Below are 19,399 nucleotides of genomic sequence, written 5' to 3'. Positions count from 1 at the left end.
CTAATCTCTCCTGAGTTTTAGTGCCTCATCATCAATTACCTTTTGAACATGTCCAAAATAGAGCTCACAATCCTTCCCTTTTCCCAATTTTCTTGTTACTGTTGATGCTACCACCACCTACCCAGTTACCTAGGTTTGCAACCTTTGTGTCATCCTTGATTCTTTGTTTCCATTCACCCCACATGTCCAGTCTGTTGTCAATCTTGCCATATCTCCCTTCACAACATGTCTTATACATGTCTCCTTCCTACTTGCATGGCTACCATCCTAACTCAGGTCCTTATCACCTTATTGTACCTATTACAATAGCTTGGAATAATAGGAAACCACTGGAGTTTATTGAGTAGGGGAATAGACCTGTGCTTTAGGAACATCATTTTGGCAGCTGTATGGAGGATGGGCTAGGACGGGGAGAGACTTGAGGCCAGGTGACCAACCAAAAGGCTATTGCAATAGTGCAATAAAGCAATGAGGACCTGAGTTAGAATGATGCTGTTCCTTACCTATGACACTCCATGTCTCATCTTCATGTTTCTGCACTGGCTGTCCCCCATGCCTGGCATAGTCCTGCTTCTTATCTCTGCTTTTTAGCTTCCCTGGATTAAAGACTCAGACAAAATCTCTCCTCTTATAGGATGCCTTTCCAGAGGTGTCCCTGGTTGCTAGTGCCTTCCCTCTCTGATTGCCTTTCATCTACGTATATGGAATATATTTTCTATGTAGAAGTAGCTGTGGATTAAGCACTGGGTCTGGTGTCAGGAGATCTTGAGTTCAAAGCCAGCCTCAACAGTACCTGGCACATAATAAATAGGTACTTTCCCTTGTATGTACATAATCCTCTACAACTTTGTCTTCCCCATTAGAATGATGTGTTTCTGCAGGACAGGAGCCATGCTTTTTTGCTCCAGGGCTTATCCCAGTGCTTGTCTCATATTACGCACTTAATAAATGCTCGTTGACTGATTTCTTGTGACTGTGCACAGTGAAAATGGGAAATAGGAGTTATTTCCTAACACAAGACATGCATTGTCAAGGTCAACTATGCATACTCCTGTTTGCAAATAAAAGGGTGTATAGACTCAATGTGGGTAGAGGCAGAGGAAGGCAGCACAACTTTCACATGCACATATTAATATATACATATATATGCACATATGTACATGTATAGAACTTCACAGATCAGATATTGGCAAAGTTGGGATGAGTGATTGTTTTCACTTCTTTCCCTGCTCCCTCTCCTAGAACCAAAGCCCTCAGTAGCATTGCTCCCATCGCTCCTCCACCAGCTTGAGAAAAGGTCTTGAAAAGCCCCCTTAAGACAACTTTTAAAAAGCAAATTCAATTGCGGGGTAGGAGGTTGCTAAGACAAAGAACCTGGGACACCAGTCCCACAGGGGCAGAGTCTCCCAGGATACGGCAAGGCTACAGTCAAAGGAAGGAATGGGGGAATAATAGGTAACTTCCCGAAGGTGTGGCAATGAGGTGACTGAAAAGGGAGGAGGAAGAGTAGCTCCCTGTAGCTCCCTGTTTTACAATGGTTCTTGCCCTCTACACCCTAAATTCAGTGTTATGAGACTCTAAAGGAATACAAGTCCTGTTAGGACTCTCACCCCCTCACCACCCCATAGAACTGCTTAGAGATATTAAGAAGGCAGAATTCCACTAAGGAAACAAGAGTATATGGAGTAGTAGGGGTTAGTCCAGTAAGTGACAGAAAGGGAAAGAGAAGCAGCCAATAGTGAGGGGGAAACCCCAGGACCTGAGCCTCCAGGCTCAGATCTCTTACCAGAACTCTCCATCCTCAACATTCCGCAAAAGCAAAATCTTCTCCTTTGGATTCAGGAGGTCCCATTTTTTTGACCTGAAGGGGTTGGGGGATGGGGGGGGAAGGAGTGAAATACTATGGGCGACGTGCTCATTAAAAAGCTTTTGGGAAATGGTCCACTGTGCTTGAGGTGGTATGATATAGTGGAAAGAACTCCGAACTTAGAGTCACAAGACCTGAGTTCAAATCTCAATTCCATCATTTATTTTCCGTGTGACTTTGGGCAGCATAATCTCTTGAAGCCTCAGTTTCCTCATCTGTAAAATGAGGGCATTAGATTATGAGATCTCTAAGGTCACTTCTAGCTTTAGCCTTCTGAGCATCCTTGCAGAGATAGCTGATTAATAATCACCTGAACTTCAAGTGCCTTTCTTAATGTCTTATCTCATCTGAGCCTCACCACAACCCTGGGAAGTAAGTACTAGAGGAATTATTATCTCTGTTTTATAGTTGAAGAAACTGAGGCTCAGAGATCTGAAGACTTGCTCAGAATCATACAGAAAATAAATGCTGGAGGTGGGATTCAAGCCAGATCTCTACTCATTCCAAATCCTTTCTACTATACTAACTTGCTTCTCTCCCTTTTTATCATGCAGACCCAATTCTTTCTCAATGAGATAAATTGACATTTTACAATGTAGCACATATACATGGGGAGCCCAAAGGTAGTAGATGCCCTGTGGGACAGAGTGCCAGACTTGGAATTGGGAAGGCCTGAGTTCTAAGCCTGCCTCAGCCATTTAGCTATATGACCCCAGGTTAATTACTTAACCTCTCTGAGCCTTCATGTTTTCTTCTATAGAATGGGGATAATAATAACTTGCCAAGAACTTTTCAAATCTTAAAACACCATAGAAAAATAATAGCTAGCATTTTAGATAAGTGCCTGCATAGAGCTTTGAATATATTATCTCGTTTTATCTCCACAACAACCATGTGAAATAGGAGCTATTATTATCCTCATTTTACAGATGAGCAAGCTAAGGCAGACAGAAGGTAAGTGACTTGCCTAGGGTCACACAGCTAGGAAGTATTTGAGGATGGATTTGAACTCAGGTCTTCCTAACTCCAAGCCCAGCTCTTTATCCACTGTGCCACTTAGCTACTTATGAACAATTATCGTGGGCCTTCCAAGAAAGGCTGGATAACCATATGTTTAGAACTTACAGAGACCTTCGAAGTCATCTAATCTAATCACCTCATTTTTATAGAAAAAGAAATGAAGGGTCAGAGAGATTTGCCCAACATCATGTGCAAGTGACAAAGCTGAGGCTAATTATCAATTATTGATCAGCTTTAGTTCCACTTAGAACAATACATTTGTTAGAAATATTAAAGGGATTAATTTTCAGATAAGAGACCAGATGGTCTCTGAGGTCCCTTGTGACTCTGAGATTCTAGGATTCTGGAACCCAGAATAAAAAGGCCGAATGTTCCAGAACTGGAGAGTTAAACTCCCCACTCTTCAACTATCCTTTCAGTCAGCAAACCCCTGTCTCAGGGAAAAGGAAATAAGTGACGAGGTTTCATTGCCCTGGAAAAGGCATATGTGGAAACATGTGTGCAGTACACACATACACATATACACATCTACTCACAAGTGTGTAAGTGTATACATGTCTATAAAAATAAATATGCATATGCACATGTACATTGCAATGCATAAACGTGTGTTCACATATACACATATATATGCATGCATACATTTATATTTATGCCTATACGTATACTATACAATGCATACAATGCATATGCTTGTGCATATGTACATATATACATATACCTATATATGTACATGTGTGTATATGTATGTCCATGCAGACATGCACATGTGAGTGTGCATATAGTGCATATATATACATATTCCTATTCATATACATGTGTGTCTCTATATTTACAGGTAAAATCATATGACTCTTTGCAAGTGAGCTAATAGAGTCCCTGACCACCTAATTCTGTCATTCTCCTTCATGCAGAAACAAACTTCAGGGCCAATCCTCAGTAGCAGGAGCTATATTGTAAGGATGTAACTTAGTTCATGTTCCTCCAGCTCAGCATTTTCCAGCCCACTAAGGTTCTAGGAGGTCATTTCTCAGAGTCTGGATGCTTTGTGCTTGTGCCAAGGTAGGTGCTGCCATTTCCTGACTTTTCCCTGTGAGTGATAGCATCCTCCGTTTTCCCTTTCCCTCCATGACCACCTGTGCCTCTGTCTCTTCTGTAATTGCATAAAGCTCACCTGTCACTCCAGTCTCTTTTCCATTCAACCTTTCCCCAAGGGTTTCTCAGCCTTACTAGGTATTCAGGTCCATTATGGCAAGTCACCTGTACAAAATATGGAAAAGATGAGTTAATAATCTCATTTATGTAGCACTTGGAAGTTTATGGAGCACTTTCAGATATATTAGATCATTAAATTTGTACAAATAGCCTTGTGAAGTAGGTAGAGAGAAAGTAGAATGCTAGTATCATGGATTTAGCCAGAAGGAATCTTCGAGTCCAATTGGACCACCCCTCATTTTATAGATGGGAAAACTGAGGCCCAGAGAGGATAACTTGCTCAAGGCCACTCAGGTAGTTAGTATCAGATCTGGGATTGAACCCAAGTTCTCTGACCCCACACCTACCATTTCCCCCCATTAGAACATACTATCTAATAGTATCATTTTCATCTACATTTTTGAAATGAGGAAAGAAAGCTTATAGAGGTCATGGGACTTGCCTAAGGTCCAAATAGATGAGTCATGACTTCTGATTCCAAATTCTATACCATTTCCTTCCAACTTCAATCATTTACGACTTTGTGATTCTTTCTACACTAATAAAAACTAGCATTTATGTATCACCTTAAGGTTCTCAGAATACTTTACAAAAATTATCTCATTTTATCTCCACCAGACCCTTGGAGATAGATATTATTATTATCCCCATTGTGCAGGTGAAAAAAACTGAGGTAGATGTTAAGTGAATTTCCCAGTCACAGAACTAACAAAGATACACATCAGGATTTGAACTCAGATCTTCCTGACTTCAGTTCCCATATGCCATCCACTGTGCCATTTAGCTGACAATATTGTTTTCCTGCCAGAGTAGGAAAACTGGTAATACCCCCTGTTCTCTCCAGTAGCCTCAAAAATTCTCTAATCTGGCTGGAAATAAGCCAAGTCTGACAAGCCAGTCCATGGTCCAGTAAAAGAAAAGTTTTATGTCAGCAGGAAGCTCTAGGTGCCTGGAGTCTAGACTTGGAGTCTGTGGATAGAGGAGAGATATTGAAATTGAAGGACGACTGAAGAACAGAGATGGTTGGTGATGGAAAAGGAAGGCAATGGAATGGAGAAATAAGGGGGAAAGCTGGTGGTAGGATAAATCCCAGAAGGGATAGATATAAGGGAGACTAGTATTGAAGGATATTAGCTTAGTGGGAAGGATTTTTAGTAATGGAAGGTTTAAGATGATAGCGATAAGATAGGAAACATCAGAACTTTAGGGAAACTGGGAGACTTTGGAACTCTGGGATACTGAATGATAATAAATTTAAATGAAAGATACTGATTTTGGAGGTGTGGTCAGGAACAGGATAAGGAGAAAGAGGCAGAGTGGAATATGGCTAGGTGGACTCATCCTCAAGAGATGAGGACCCAGATTAGTAAAGTTAATTGGCTTGTTGTCAATGAAGCTCTGTCTTGATGCATGACTGGAGGAGATGGGGGAGGACTGGACCAGCAGATATTATATTCAGAAGTAGCTCTTCAGACAGTTATTGCCTCCAGAGAGCATTATGAACATGCTGAGAATAGTGATATCTTTCTCCCCCACAGTGCTCTCTGTCTAGAGCAGAAGGACTTTCTTGTCTTAAAATAAAAGAAACCATCCAGAGAGGAGGAAATGGTCTGTCACGGAAGCCACCAGAGCCCTGTCAGGTCCCTGCTTGAGAGAATCTATCTAATCTATCAGGGGGAAACTGATATTTGGGCCGAACCCACAGGTAGGAAAGAGGAGAAGGGCCAAAATATTTTTCCTACCTTCCTGATTCCAGTGAGAGTATAGGCATGACCATCCACCAGTCCATTATCCAGAACCCTTTCCTTCTGCAAAGACAAAAAAATTAGTCAGTTATCAGGTACAAGATGTGTACAAGGCACGAGTTGACAAGTTGGGCTGCACTGAATGTGTATCTTGTATTTACCTATTTATGTACATATTGTTTTCCCTATCAGAATATAAACTCCTTGAGGTAAGGGACTATTTTTATTTTTTCTTTGTGTCTCCATAGTCTACCTTTAATGGATTCTCATAGATTGACTGATTGTTATGAGAGAAGAGGAGGATTTAAGATTAAATAAGTCAGGGCAGCTTGGTGACACAGCGGATAGAACTCCAGCCTTGGAGACAGGAGGACTTGAGTTCAAATGTGGCCTCAGACACATAACTTACTAGCTGTGTGACTCTGGGCAAATCACTTAACCCCAATTGCTTCACCAAAAAAAAAAATTACATTCTTTTGGGTAGAGCACCCACAGGTAGGGGTATGATACCCCATGTGAACAGAGGGAAGGGAAAGAAGAAAAAAAGAAAGAGAGGAAGGAAGGAAGGAAGGAAGGAAGGAAGGAAAGGGTGGAGGAAGAGAGGGAGGAAGGAAGGAAGGAGGGAGGGAAGGAAAGAAGGAGGGAGGGAAGGAAGGAAAGAAAAAAGGAAGGAAGGAAGGAAGGAAGGAAGAAAGGAAGGAAGGAAGGAGGGGAGGAAGAAAGAAAGAAAGGAAGGAGGAAGGGAAGGAGGGGAAAGAAGGAAAGGAGGAAGGGAGGAAAGAAAGAAGAAAAGCATTTATTATGAGCTTCCTGTGTGCAAAGCATTGTGCTAAGTGCTAGGAATACTATTGAAAAGATTGAAAAGTGAGATGACCCCTACTCTAAAGGAACTCACATTCTAGGGAAGACAACACACACGGAAGTTATCAGCTGCCAGTCAAATGGACAAGTGGTAAGGTCCCTAGAGTACAGCAGCACAGCAAATCCTAATGACTTTTCTTTAATATCATGTCCACTCTTAGAATCACATCAGTTTCTGGTGCTGAACCCCTCTGCAAATAAGTTGCAAGAATGAGTGTCTAGCTTCCCTGACAGTTACAGTTTCCTCACCTGAAAGTTCTCTCTACCCATAAAATCATAGAAATGATGCACCGATCCCAAATGTGTGCATATTATTCTCCTCCCTCCTGTCCCTGGAGTATAAGCTGAGGGCAGAGCCTGTATTTGCATTGGTATCACCCATCACATAGCACAGTGGCTGGCACACTGGACACGCTTAATAGATGTGTATTTACTGGCTGATGGCATGTGCTTGAGCACCAAAACTTGCAGCAGAATCTGCAATGTTAGGGGGTTTTTGCTGTTGTTAAGTCATTTTCCAGTCGTGTCCAATTCTTCATGATTCCATCTGGGGTTTTCTTGGCAAAGATATTGAAGTGGTCTGCCATTTCTTTCTCCAGCTCATTATAAAGATGAAGGAACTGAGGCAAACAGAGTTAAGTGACTTGTGCAGGGTCACACATCTAGTAAATATCTGAGGCTGAATTTGAACTCAGGTCCTCCTAACTCCAGGGCTGGTGCTCTATCCACTGCACCACAATAGTAAGGTGGGGCAGACTAATATGAAAGCTAGAACAGGAGCTATTTTCAGGGATATACCAGCCAGGGGGCACAATAGATAGAGCTCTGGATCTGGAGTCAGGAAGACCTGAGTTCAAATGTGATATTGGATACTTACTAGCTGTGTGACCCTGGGCAAGTCATTTTACCTCAATAGAACCTACCTCCCAGGGTTGCTGTGAGAATAAAGTGAGAACATATTTGTAAAGTGCATCATAAACCTTAAGGTGCTATATAAATGCTCACTTATCACTACTATCCCATGGAAACGCTGCATAGGGCAAGGGCATTAGAGCAGGAGGATAATAATTGGAGAGCACAGAGAGGGTAAACAGGGACATTGCTAGGCATAGTAGTGTCCGCACAGAGCCAGGGCCCAAGTCTCACTCCTGAGTGGGTCTGACAGCCAATGAGGGATCTCCTGGAAGTGACTCTGGTGAGGATGTCCCAGAGGTCAGAAGGTGCCTTTGCTAGTTGAATCGTAGCTGTCACACCTCCCGTGAAGTCCACAAAGGCTTCTGAAACATGTCCAGTCTGCAGGTCTTCATAGGAACCTGAGAGCCTGTGGAAAGAGCAGAATAGGGAAGGATAATTTGTTAAGATCGTCCATCTTACCCGGGTACTCTCCAGAGAGCTATTCCAGCTTTGTTTTTCTATGATTGCATTCTACAATCTATTTTTGATTCTCTAGGTATAGGTGCTTGACTCCCTCCTACCAAGAAACAGAAGGGAAAGCATACTCAGAAAAACAAGTCCCCTTTTAAGGGAGAGGAAGAGTGGGGGAAATTATTTCACATAAGCAGGGTGTGCAAGGAAAAGATTATATAAACAGGGAGGAAGCGGTGGTGGGTATGGTTGATCTAAAATAGTCAAAGGAGGGAAGAATTCACACATACACACACACACATACATGCATACATGCACGAATGCAGCTGCAGGTACTGAAATATATTTCACTCGAAAGGGAAAGAGGAAGAAAAGGGGGAAAGAGAGAGGGGAATAATAAGAATAGATTAAGGGAGGAATTGCCCCAAAGCAAAACAAATTGTAAGTGGAGTGGATCTCAAACGGGGCCTTAAGGGAAAAATAAGAAAGGATAAGAATATGTGTTTGGGTGTGAGGTGTTGGAAAAAGGAGAGGGAAAGAAAGCAAAAGCTCTCTTATAATATGATGGTTTATTTAGAGGCCCTTGAGAGTCAACTACAAAATTAATTGAAACAATTAGCAGCTTCAACAAAGTTGCAGGATATAAAATAAACCTACACAGATCATCAGCATTTCTGTATGTTACCAACAAAATTCAGCAGAAAGAGACAGAAAGAGAAATTTCAATTAAAATAACTAGAGAAAGTACAAATACTTCAGAATCTATCTTCCAGAACACACACCAAAGCTCTATGAATACAATTACAAAACACTCTTTATATTGTCATTGCTTATGGGTAGGCCAAGCCAATATCATAAAAATGACAATGCTACCTTTATTTAGTGGTACATCAATCCAACTACCAAAGGATTACTTTATAAAGCTAGAAAAATAATAACAAAATTTATTGAAGGGCTAAAAATTCAAGAATATCAAGAGAAATAATTTTTAAAATGTAATAAGAAAAATAACCTAGTAGTACCACTATACTACAAAGCAATAATCATCAAATCAATTTACTACTGGTTAAAAAATAAAGACATCCATCAGTGGAATGGATCAGGTACACAATATACAGAATTAAAAAACACAGCATCCTGTTATTAGTTAAGTCCAAAGATCCCAGCTACTGAAGTAAATATTCACTACTCAACAAAATCTTTGGGAAAACTTGGAAAGCAGTCTGGCAGAAAATAGGTATAGAGTCTATGTAGACTAACATCTCAAACTATGCTGAGATAAACTCCAAATGGGTACAAGACTTAGACATAGAATGACATCATAAACAAATTAGAGGAAAGAAATGACCTGTCAGATCCATGGATAGGAGAAAAAGTTCGTGACCAAACAAGAGATAGAGAGAATGGTAAGATAGAAATGGAATGTAAAATAATTTTGATTACATAAAATTTTAAAATTCAGTACAGTCAAAGTTAGATGAGAAATAGGTAAGTGGGAAAAAATCATTGTGGCAAATTTCTCTGATAAAAATCTAATTTCTAAAACATATAAGGAACTGATTTAAATTTATAAGAATAAGAGCTATTCCTCAACTTTTATATAGTCAAAGGATATTAACAGCCAAAAGAAAGTCAAGCTATCAATAGCTCCTTGGGAAAAAAGATACCCTAAATCACTAATAACTAGAGAGATGTACATTTAAACACTCTGAGTCAGGTTCTACTTCACACCCATCAGACTGGCAAAGTTGATAAAAAAGAAAAATGACAAATGACAAAAGCTGTGTGGGAAAACAGGTACACTGATATACTCCTGGTAGAGCTTGAACCTTTCCAACCATTTTGGAAAACAATTTGTAACTATAGCCAAAAAATTATTAAACTGTGCATACTCTTTGACCCAGCAATACTACTACCAGGTCTATACTCCAAAGAGATTAAAAAAAAAGGAATGGGACACATATTTGCATATATATGTATATACACACATACATACACATATCATATGTTATATATAATATACACATATATATTGTGTTGAGTGATTTTCAGTCATATCAGACTCTTCATGACACCATTTTGGGGTTTTCTTGGCAAAGATATTGGAGTGGTTTGCCATTTCCTTCTCCTGATCATTTGACAGATGAGTAACTGAGGCAAACTGTATGACTTGCCAGGGTCACACAGCTGGTAAGTGCCTGAGGCCAGATTCGAACTCATGAAGGTGAGTCTTTCTGGCTGTAAGAAATGATGAAAGGGATACTTTCAGAGAAACCTAGGAAGACTTGTATGAATTGCTAAGGAGTGAAGTCAGCAAAACCAGTTATACAATAACAATAATATTGTAAAGACAAACAACTTTGAAAGATTTAGGAACACTGATCAAAGCAATGACCAGCGACAGTTCCAGAGAACTCAGTGATGAAGCATGCTATCCACCCCCAGATAAAGAGATGATGGGCTCAGAGTCCCGGCTGAGGAATAAATGTTGAACGTGACTAATGTATAGTTTTGTTTTTCTAGAATATACATGTTTGTAGCAGGGTTTGTAACAGGATTTATTTTTTTTATCTTAATGGGAAAGGGAGAGGGTGGGAAGAAAATGGTATGGAGAAAAGGAAGACTTTCATTAAACAAAGTGAATTTATTTTGAAAAAATACAGGCCACTTTAAAAACAAACAAACTCCATTTATGACTATAAGAAATTTAGTGACTGTGAATCAGAATTCAGAAATTCTCATCCAGAGCCTCATCACCCTGTTGAGTTGCTTGTTTAGGTCACTTCTCTGCTCACTGACCTAATTTTCCTCCCTTTAAAATTTCCTCTCTATGCTTCTAGAGCAGAGTCTGGAGAATTACAGGGGAGGAAAAGACAGAGCACATAGGGTATAGATCATAGATCATAATAATGCCCAGATCTACAGCTGAAAGGGATCTCAGAGGCTATTTAACTCAACCCCCTTATTTTACAGGTGAGGAAACTGAGGCTGGAAGAGGTTGAGTGACTTGTCTAAGACCACATAAATAAGAGCCAGAGGCAGGATTTGAATCTACATCTTTTGATCCCAGAGAGAGAATTGAAGACACAGAGACAAAGAGAGACACACTCAGACGTAGACACCTACAGAGAAGCACAGAGAAAGGGAGAAGAGTCCACTTACAGCCAGACTTCTAGAATCCTCCTTCTCTGCTTTTGACATGTCACCCTGTGAAACCTCTACCTTGGAGTCTCCCTTTCTTTGCTGCCGACTCCCTTCCAAGGACCGCCATTTTAGGAACGACCCTGGCCATATTTCTCTTTGTTTATTCTTGGACTCTCTCTGAAATCTACCTCTTTCTCAACACAGTATTGCACCCATACAAGTACTCTTCCTCTGTCCTTCCCATATCCCATTTGTCTTCTCTTCCCAATTCTCTTTCATGACTCTGGTAAGAATGTCCCAGAGGGTGGAAGCAATTGTTGTCTTCCTTACCCCATTAAAGGTCCAGAATTTTCTTGCTTGCTTAAATTATGTCCCCAATGCTTAGCACAGTGTCTGACACATAGCAAGAGCTTAATAAATATTCTATCTATATCCATTCATCTGTCCATCTATCTAGCTAATTATCTAATTATCCATCCATACATCTTTTTATCTATCCATCTCTCTCTCTCTCTTTCTCCCCCCATCTGAATTTCTAATGCTTTTCTTACTTTGCATAGGCCTTTTCCAGTAGAGATGCCCAGAACAAGTTCTTGCAGGTGGAAGAGACAAAGACCAGTTGACCAGCCTCATTCACAGGTAGACGGTCATCAACCACGACAGGAACCCATTCACCAAAATGCCAGAACTGGAAAGAGAGCCAGACATGGTTGCTGATAATGGGACTGTGGGGAAGATGGAGCATCCCAGCATGTTCAACAAGGTTTCCATCCAACACACCATCTGGTTGCATTCAGGCCAGGCATTTGCAGGGGAGGGCCCCACCTGTCACCTTCTTACAGGTGAGCTCAGGAAGGAGATGTACCTCAAAGAGGAAGATGCCAGCATACTTCTTGGTGAAACTCTGCTTCAGAGGCACTACCCGGGTCAGGATGTCCCAATGGAATGTGAGAGCTTCCAGTGCAGCCAAGAACCAGCAGTCTCCTGGACCAAAACAACACACAATTCACTTTTCTTCACTTTAACAAATATTTGTTAAATGTCTGTTTTGTGCAAGGCAATGTAACACAGGGAAAAAGAATAATTACTAACATTTATGTAGCACTTATTATTAGCCAGTCACCGTGCTAAATGTTTTACAATTATTATATCATTAATCTTCACAATTATCCTGGGAGGTAGTTTGTCTTCCAGACTCTAGGCCCAGCACTAATAATAATTAGCCATAACAGCAATAATAATAGCTCACATTTATATAGTGCTTTAAGTTTTGCAAAGTACTTTACAAATATGATCTCATTTCATCCTCACATCAATTCTGGGAAATAGATGCAATTATTATCCCCATTTTACAGATGAGCAAACTGAAGCAGATAGAGCTTAAGTGACAAGTTAGTAAGTGTCTGAGGCTGGATTTGAACTCAGGTCTTCCTGACTCTAGGTTCAGTGCTCTATTCAGTGGCCTACAATAGAATTGCATGACAAAGCCTTGCCTTATAAGACTTTGATTTCTTATTGGTAGAGCAACTAGCATGCAGGAAAATGATACTGATATTCAGAAATAGTATATGTTACATCATTTTTTTTTACTGGAGCAGTGATTTCATTAGTCTAAGGGACTCCCAGTGAGGAAGCTCCTTCTACAAATGCAGGTAAGCATCTGTCCTGCAATGAATAGTCTCAGTGCCCCAGGCACTGACTTATCCAGGGTCACACGGCTAGGACATGTCAAAAGCAGGACTGGAACCAAGGCCTTGCTGGCTCTGAGGCCAACTCACACTTCACTTCCCCTGTGTTGACTCTCTTTAAGTAAAATACATACTTAATTACATGTAACAGCACAAAAAATATCTGATTTAAACAAGACCTGCTATGGAAAGTCAGGAAGGGGTTGGAGGGAGTTGACATTGGCTTAATTGTTTTCCTCTCAGAGGGTTAATATGAAGGTCAAATTAAATAATACAGTTGGAAGGGTTTTGTGGTCCCCTTCAAGAGACCAGTCACTGAATGGGAATAATCCATGAATGTTTGTAATGCAAAAGCAAAACATAAACAGATTATAAATTGCTGAGCAGGTGCCAGTCGGCATGAGTAGGGATAGTTTCCTTCCTAGAAGTTCACTGCACCAAGGAAATCACAAAAAAGAAAAGCACCCCAGAACTTCAAGGGAGCTGAATGAAGTAGATGTGATTCTGCAAGTGCAAAAAGGAAAACCTGTGTTCAAATCCCACCTCTGATAAGTAGCAGCTCTGTGACCATAAGCAGGTCACTTAATACCTCTGAGATATCTGCGATGCTTGTAGTAACCACCTCGTAAAGATGTTACAAGACTCAAATCAGTTATTGTATGTAAAGCTTTACAAGTTTAAGATTTCTATGTAAAGGTCTGTTGTTATACCAATAATAAGATCTAAGATTCATTTAAAGCAAGTCATTTAGGGGCAGCTAGGTGGTGGGCACAGTGGATAGACAGAGCACTGGCCCTGGAGTCAGGAGCACCTGAATTCAAATCTGGCTTCAAACACCTACTAGATATGTGATCCTGAGCAAGTCACCTAACTCCAAATACCTCCCAAAAATACAAATGCAAGTCTCATAATTTCTCTGAGCCTCAATTTTTTCCTTTTTAAAATGGAGATAATAACACTTGCACTACCTACCTCTTAGTCTCATCAGAATGAGAGTGCTTTGCAAACTTTAAAGGAAATTGCTGTATGAGTTCAAGCTTTTATGCTTCATGAGAGAGGTTAATTTGGATAGTACAAGTAAGAGAAAAACAAAGACCTGAACTAGGGTGCTGGCAGTGAGAATGGAGTAAAAGTGATGGATATAAAATATTGTAGAAGAATCAATAGAATTTGGCAACTAACTGGAGGCTGGGAGTAGAAGAGAGGGGAAAGTCTTAGGTGATCCCAAAATCCCAAACCTTGGTAGCTCAGAAGGTGTCATGACAAACAAAAAGAAAAGAAGACAGATTTGTATTTCAGCATGTTGAGTGTACGGACCATCCAGATGGCAATGTCCAGCAGGACTGAATTCAGGAGACAGGTCAGAGCCTGGGATGCAGACTGGGGAGTCCCATTGATATAGCTATGAGTGTTATGAGGAATTTCTAAGGGGAATGAGGAATAAAGCTAGGTAGTGGCCTGAGCCTTAGAGTATGCAGACATTTAGTAGGGCAGGAGAAGGAAGTAAATCCATCTAAAGGAAATAGAACCCCTTCTTAACCTCCCCGGTTTCTGCCTGGCTCCCGAACTCTTCAATACATCCATGCTGGTTCCTTGGGAAGAAGAGAATGGAGAGAAGGATTGGGAGCAAGAGAAAGGGGAAAAAGAGCAGAAATAGACTCACCTACTACTCCCTGACACAGGCCCAGCCTTCCTGCTTTGGTGGAACAGAAAATGGGGTTGTCATGCAGCTCCTGGGAGAACAGACAGAAAACTGTCATATACCAGAAGCCCTGCTTCAGCCCTCTTATAACCAGTTCCTTCTCATAACCAGTGCAAGTCAGAAGCCTGGTATGAGATTTGGACACTCAGGACCTCTGGAGGCAACAGAGTGTCTTGGAAAGCACACAGAACTGGGAGTCAACTGATTTGGGTTCAGATCCTGGCTTTGCCACTTACTACCAGTGCAGCCTTGATGCCCTTCTTCTCTAGGCCTCAGTTTCCTCAACTGTAAAATGAGAAGGGAGATCTCTAGAATTTCTTCTAGTTCTAACATTCTGTGATGCTGTAATCTCATATTGACCCTGGAAATTCATTTCCCTGGAGGTTCTGGTAATAACAGAAGCATTTCTGAAATGTACAGTCTTTACCTCTCCTTGCTCTGAATGATCTGCACTGTCCTTTTCCTCCTGCCTGACTTTTTCAGCAAGTGCCGGACTGTGGAGTGGGCCTTTTTGTGCAAGGGTTGGATTAAATGACCTTTGAGACTCCTGTAATTCTCAAGTTCTGTGACTCTGAGATGGGGCAGGCATCAAGGTGATACAGTCAACCCTTATTCATTCACCCATTTTCAAGGGTTTGAAGGACTGTCAGGTAAGAGAAGGATTATTATTAGACTTGTTCTGCTTGGTGCCCTGGAAGCAATGGATGGAAGCTGCCAAGAAGCAGATGTCAGGTGGATATATGGGGTGGGGGGCGGGAATCCTGATAGGTGGAGCTACAGGCAAGTGGAAGGGTTGACTCAGAAAGTAGCAGGCTTCTGTTTGCTAGAGGTCTTCAAGCAGAAGCTAATGGTCACTTGTCTCTGACATTTGCTAGCTACATGACCATGGGCAAGTTAATTAACCTCAGTTCTCTCATCTGTGAAAGGGGGATAATCCTAGCTATGGCATTTACCTCTTAGTATTGTTGTCAGGCTCAGATGAGATAATACACGAAAAACATTTGGCAAAGAAGAGAAAGCTTGGTGTAATGGTTTGTGCTATACTTGGATTTAGGAACACCTGAGTTCATATCCTACCCCTTAGACTTGCTAGCTATACAACCCTGGACAAGTCATTTAAGCTCTTTCAGCCTCAGTTTCCTCATCTGTAAAATGAAGGTAATAAAGACCTCATGGGCATTGTCATTAGGGTTGCATAGTATACCTTGTAATTAGGTAATTTAAATAATCAACTTAATAGATTATATAAATTTTAGCTACTAAATTTTGAAGTTTTCACATATGCCAACTGCTATTGTGTGTTATAGAATGTTAAGATTTACAAATACGTTTCTCATAACTATGTGAAGTAAGTAATGTACATAATATCTCCTTAGTTACAGATGAGGAAACTGAGGCTCTAAAAAATTAAGTGACTTTCCTGAGATGGCACAGGTCATTTGTAACAAAGAAAACTCGGCCCCAGGTCATCTGATACCAAAGCTAGTTCTTTTTTTCTCTCTCTAATGTTTCCTCTAATGAACACTGGAAAGCGAAATTTCCTAAGGTCCTCTGAAGAAAGGTCCTGGGTAGATACAGAGTTCCATTTGAAAAGATACACCCTTCTTTCTGGAAGGCAGGCAGTCACTCACAGTAGGTCTCTTCCATTGCAGGGTTGGGGGCAGCTTCTGCAGGAGGGGCCCTCTGCCTATGGAGCTCATGTCAGCTGGAAAGTTGTCATCCTCAAAAAGACAATTGTTCCTCAGGCATGTTTCCAGCAAGGTCTTATAGTCTTGGTGTGGCTGCTGATAGGGCCTTCCAAAGGATTCCCTCCTGAAAGAGGCATTATGGGGTCTCCGACTTTTCCCCTTCAAGAAGGAGCACAAAGACATGGCTGGCTAGACTGAGAGGGTTGTTTCTGACAGTTGGTAATCCACAAGGAAACTTGTTATCTGTACCTGAAATGAATAACGAAAGGTCAATTTGGGTTTTTTTTTTTCCACAACTATAATTTTTCAGTGTGGTAGAGTAAATTGAAAGTAAGCCTTTGAGTCAGGAAGGCCTGGATTCAAGTTCAGCCTCTCACAAATACTGGCTGTGAGGCCATAGGCAAGTCACTTAACCTCTTGGTGCCCCAGACATCTCTAAGTTAACTAATTAGTAACCTATTAGCATTGTGGATGGAGCTACCATACTAGAAGTTCCCTAACTTAATGAAATCACAGATTCATATCCTTACTCTCACAAATAAATTTTTTTCATTTGATATGGAAGAGAAAGAGGGAGTAATGGCTTGAGGACAGAAAAAGCTATTTTAAAAGGGATTGACTGAATGAATGACTTTAAACCTTATCAGCCAGAGGTCTTGTTTTCACACCTTGACGGAGTGATAGGGTCCTTGATTTTATTAGACAATAATGAAGTTCCTGTCAGATGACTGATATGACATAGAACAAGTCAGTATGACCAGAGAAAGCTCTCAAACTAAAACGTTGGAGATGATTGGATAGCCAAAGCTAGGCCCCCCTACATACAGGATCATAGATTTAGAGCTGAAAGGAAAGTTGAGGGGTTTTTGTTGTTATTGTTCAGTCATTTCAGTTGTGTCTAACTCTCCATGATCCCATTTGGGCTTTTCTCAGCAAAGATACTGGAGGGGTTTGCCATTTTCTTCTCCTGCTCATTTTACAGATGAGGAAACTGAAGCCAACAGGGTTAAGTAATATGCCCAGGGTCACACAGCTAATAAGTGTCTGAGGCCAGATTTGAATTCAGGAAAATGAGTCTTCCTGACTCCAGACCAAACATGCTATCTATTTTGTCACCTAGCTGCCACAAAAGGAAACTTAAGGCTCTTTAATCCGTTCCCTTCATCTTTCAGATGAGGAAACCTAGGCTTATAAAAGTTAAGGGACTTGCCCAAGGTTACACAGGCAGAAAGTGATAGAGACCAATTTTAAACCTAGCTTTTTTGATTCCAGACCTAGTGCTGTTCCCACTACACCAGGCTGCCCACAAAGTAACCTTTCAAAATGGAGGCCCTCACTGGGTCCTCCTCTGTTGCTCCATGATTCCAAAGTGAGGGGGATCACTCTCCTTCTAGGGGCAGGAGGCAGGAAAGCCAGTGTTGGAGCTCTTGTTTAGTTGGTTTGAGGCCAGGCCTACCTAGAAATTATCATTGAGCAATAGTTGGTATAGCTTAGGTCTGTGATGAAGAATGAATGTCCTCAGGTCCCTCTTACTTGCTGTCCTTGCCCTCCTAGTGTGTTTCTGATTCTAAAGACTTTGTAACCATGACTCAACTGCCTTCTCACCCTGGAACTTCCCTCAGGCTTAGAGCTTTCTTACCCTGGAACTTCTTTCCACTATTCTTGCCCTCCATTTGCCCTTTGATGACTTTCTTCCACGGCCTCCATGTTGTAGACAGGGAGAAGTCCAGGGAAGCCACACTTTGTTCCCTTACCATCTATGCTTCTAACTCTGCTGACTCTGGGTTTTACCACCATAGAGAAAGAGTATTTTCTCTATCCCCTCTATCTTTTTAGTTTCCGCATTAGAATGTAAGCTCCTCAAGGGCAGGAATTATCTTTCTTTTTGCTTGTATTTATATCCTCAGTGCTTAGCACAGTGTCTGGCCCATAGGAAGCATTCAATAAATGTGTGTTGCCTTACCCCTACATAACACTTGACTTCTGCTGCTTTTGAATTGTGAGGTTATAACACTTAAAGCTTAATGGGAACTTAGAGTCCAACCACTTAATTTTATAGATGAAGAAACACATGTCCAAGAAGTGAAGCTGATTTCTTGTGGACACAGGTAACAAAAAGGAGAACCAGTTCTATTCCTGGTTGGATGACTCCAAATCCAAAGCTTTTTCCATGACTCTTCACTGCGTCCAAAGACCATGAAGGAACTTCGAACTGGAAGGGTGCTTAGTAATGCCCCTTAAGATGTAAGATAAGAAATCTGAAGCTAGATAGATTATGAATCTTGTTTACAGTACACAGCTAAGTTAGTAGTTATGACAAGGACCCAACTCTCTGTGCCTTCCCTATCCTCGCTGCCAAATTCTACCTTTCTTTTCCTTAAATTCTCTCCAGTCAATAAATGAATGAGGATTAATTAAGTCCTTATAATGAGCCAGGCATTATGCTAAGCGCTGTGTATACACAAAATAAAAAATTTTTTAAAGCAGTCCTTGCCCTCAAGGAGCTTAAATTTTAATGGCAGAGACAACATAAACAGGCATACCTCAGAGATATTATGGGTTTGGTTCCATACCACTGCAATAAAGTGAATATTGCAATAAAGCAGGTCTCATGAATTTTTTAGTTTCCCAGTACATATAAAAGTTATGTTTACACTGTATTGTAGCCTATTAAGTATATGATAGTATTATGTCTAAAAAATGTACATACCTTAATTAAAAACATATTGTATTGTTTAAAAAACGCTATCATCTGAGGCTTCAGTAAACTATAATCTTTTTACTAATGGAGGATCTTGATTTGATGTTGGTGGCTTCTGACTAATCAGGGTGGTGGTTGCTGAAGGTTGGGATGGCTGCAGCAATTTCTTAAAATAAGACAACAATGAAGTTTGCCTCATCGATTGGCTCTTCCTTTCACTTGAACACTTAGAAGCCATTATACGGTTATTAATTGGCTTAATTTCAGTATTGTTGTGTCTCAGGCAATAGGAAGGCCTGACGAGAGGGAGAGGTGGGGAACTGCAGGTTGATGGAGCAGTCAGAATACACATAACATTTACTGACTAAGTTTGCCATCTTATTCAGGCATAGTTCATAGCACC

At 40.9% G+C, this 19,399-nt stretch overlaps 1 protein-coding gene across 1 annotated transcript in view; it reads right to left on the bottom strand.

Annotated features, from left to right (window-relative positions):
- CAPN14 (calpain 14) overlaps positions 1 to 16,478 on the bottom strand; it is a 104,091-nt gene extending 87,613 nt beyond the window's left edge. Inside the window, exons 1-8 of the mRNA XM_027850362.1 lie at positions 16,239 to 16,478; positions 14,569 to 14,638; positions 12,083 to 12,201; positions 11,769 to 11,905; positions 7,855 to 8,029; positions 5,845 to 5,907; positions 4,062 to 4,147; positions 1,787 to 1,861 (exon numbers count right to left, since the gene is read on the bottom strand). Coding sequence (XP_027706163.1) covers positions 1,787 to 1,861; positions 4,062 to 4,147; positions 5,845 to 5,907; positions 7,855 to 8,029; positions 11,769 to 11,905; positions 12,083 to 12,201; positions 14,569 to 14,638; positions 16,239 to 16,478 — 965 coding nt within the window. The remainder of the gene's footprint in view (positions 1 to 1,786; positions 1,862 to 4,061; positions 4,148 to 5,844; positions 5,908 to 7,854; positions 8,030 to 11,768; positions 11,906 to 12,082; positions 12,202 to 14,568; positions 14,639 to 16,238) is intronic.
- Between the last annotated feature and the right edge of the window lie 2,921 nt (positions 16,479 to 19,399).

Source organism: Vombatus ursinus, unplaced genomic scaffold, assembly GCF_900497805.2.
Source record: "Vombatus ursinus unplaced genomic scaffold, bare-nosed wombat genome assembly UNPS02009062.1, whole genome shotgun sequence".
Lineage (NCBI taxonomy): Eukaryota > Metazoa > Chordata > Mammalia > Diprotodontia > Vombatidae > Vombatus > Vombatus ursinus.
This window is presented reverse-complemented; position numbering and strand designations above follow the sequence as displayed.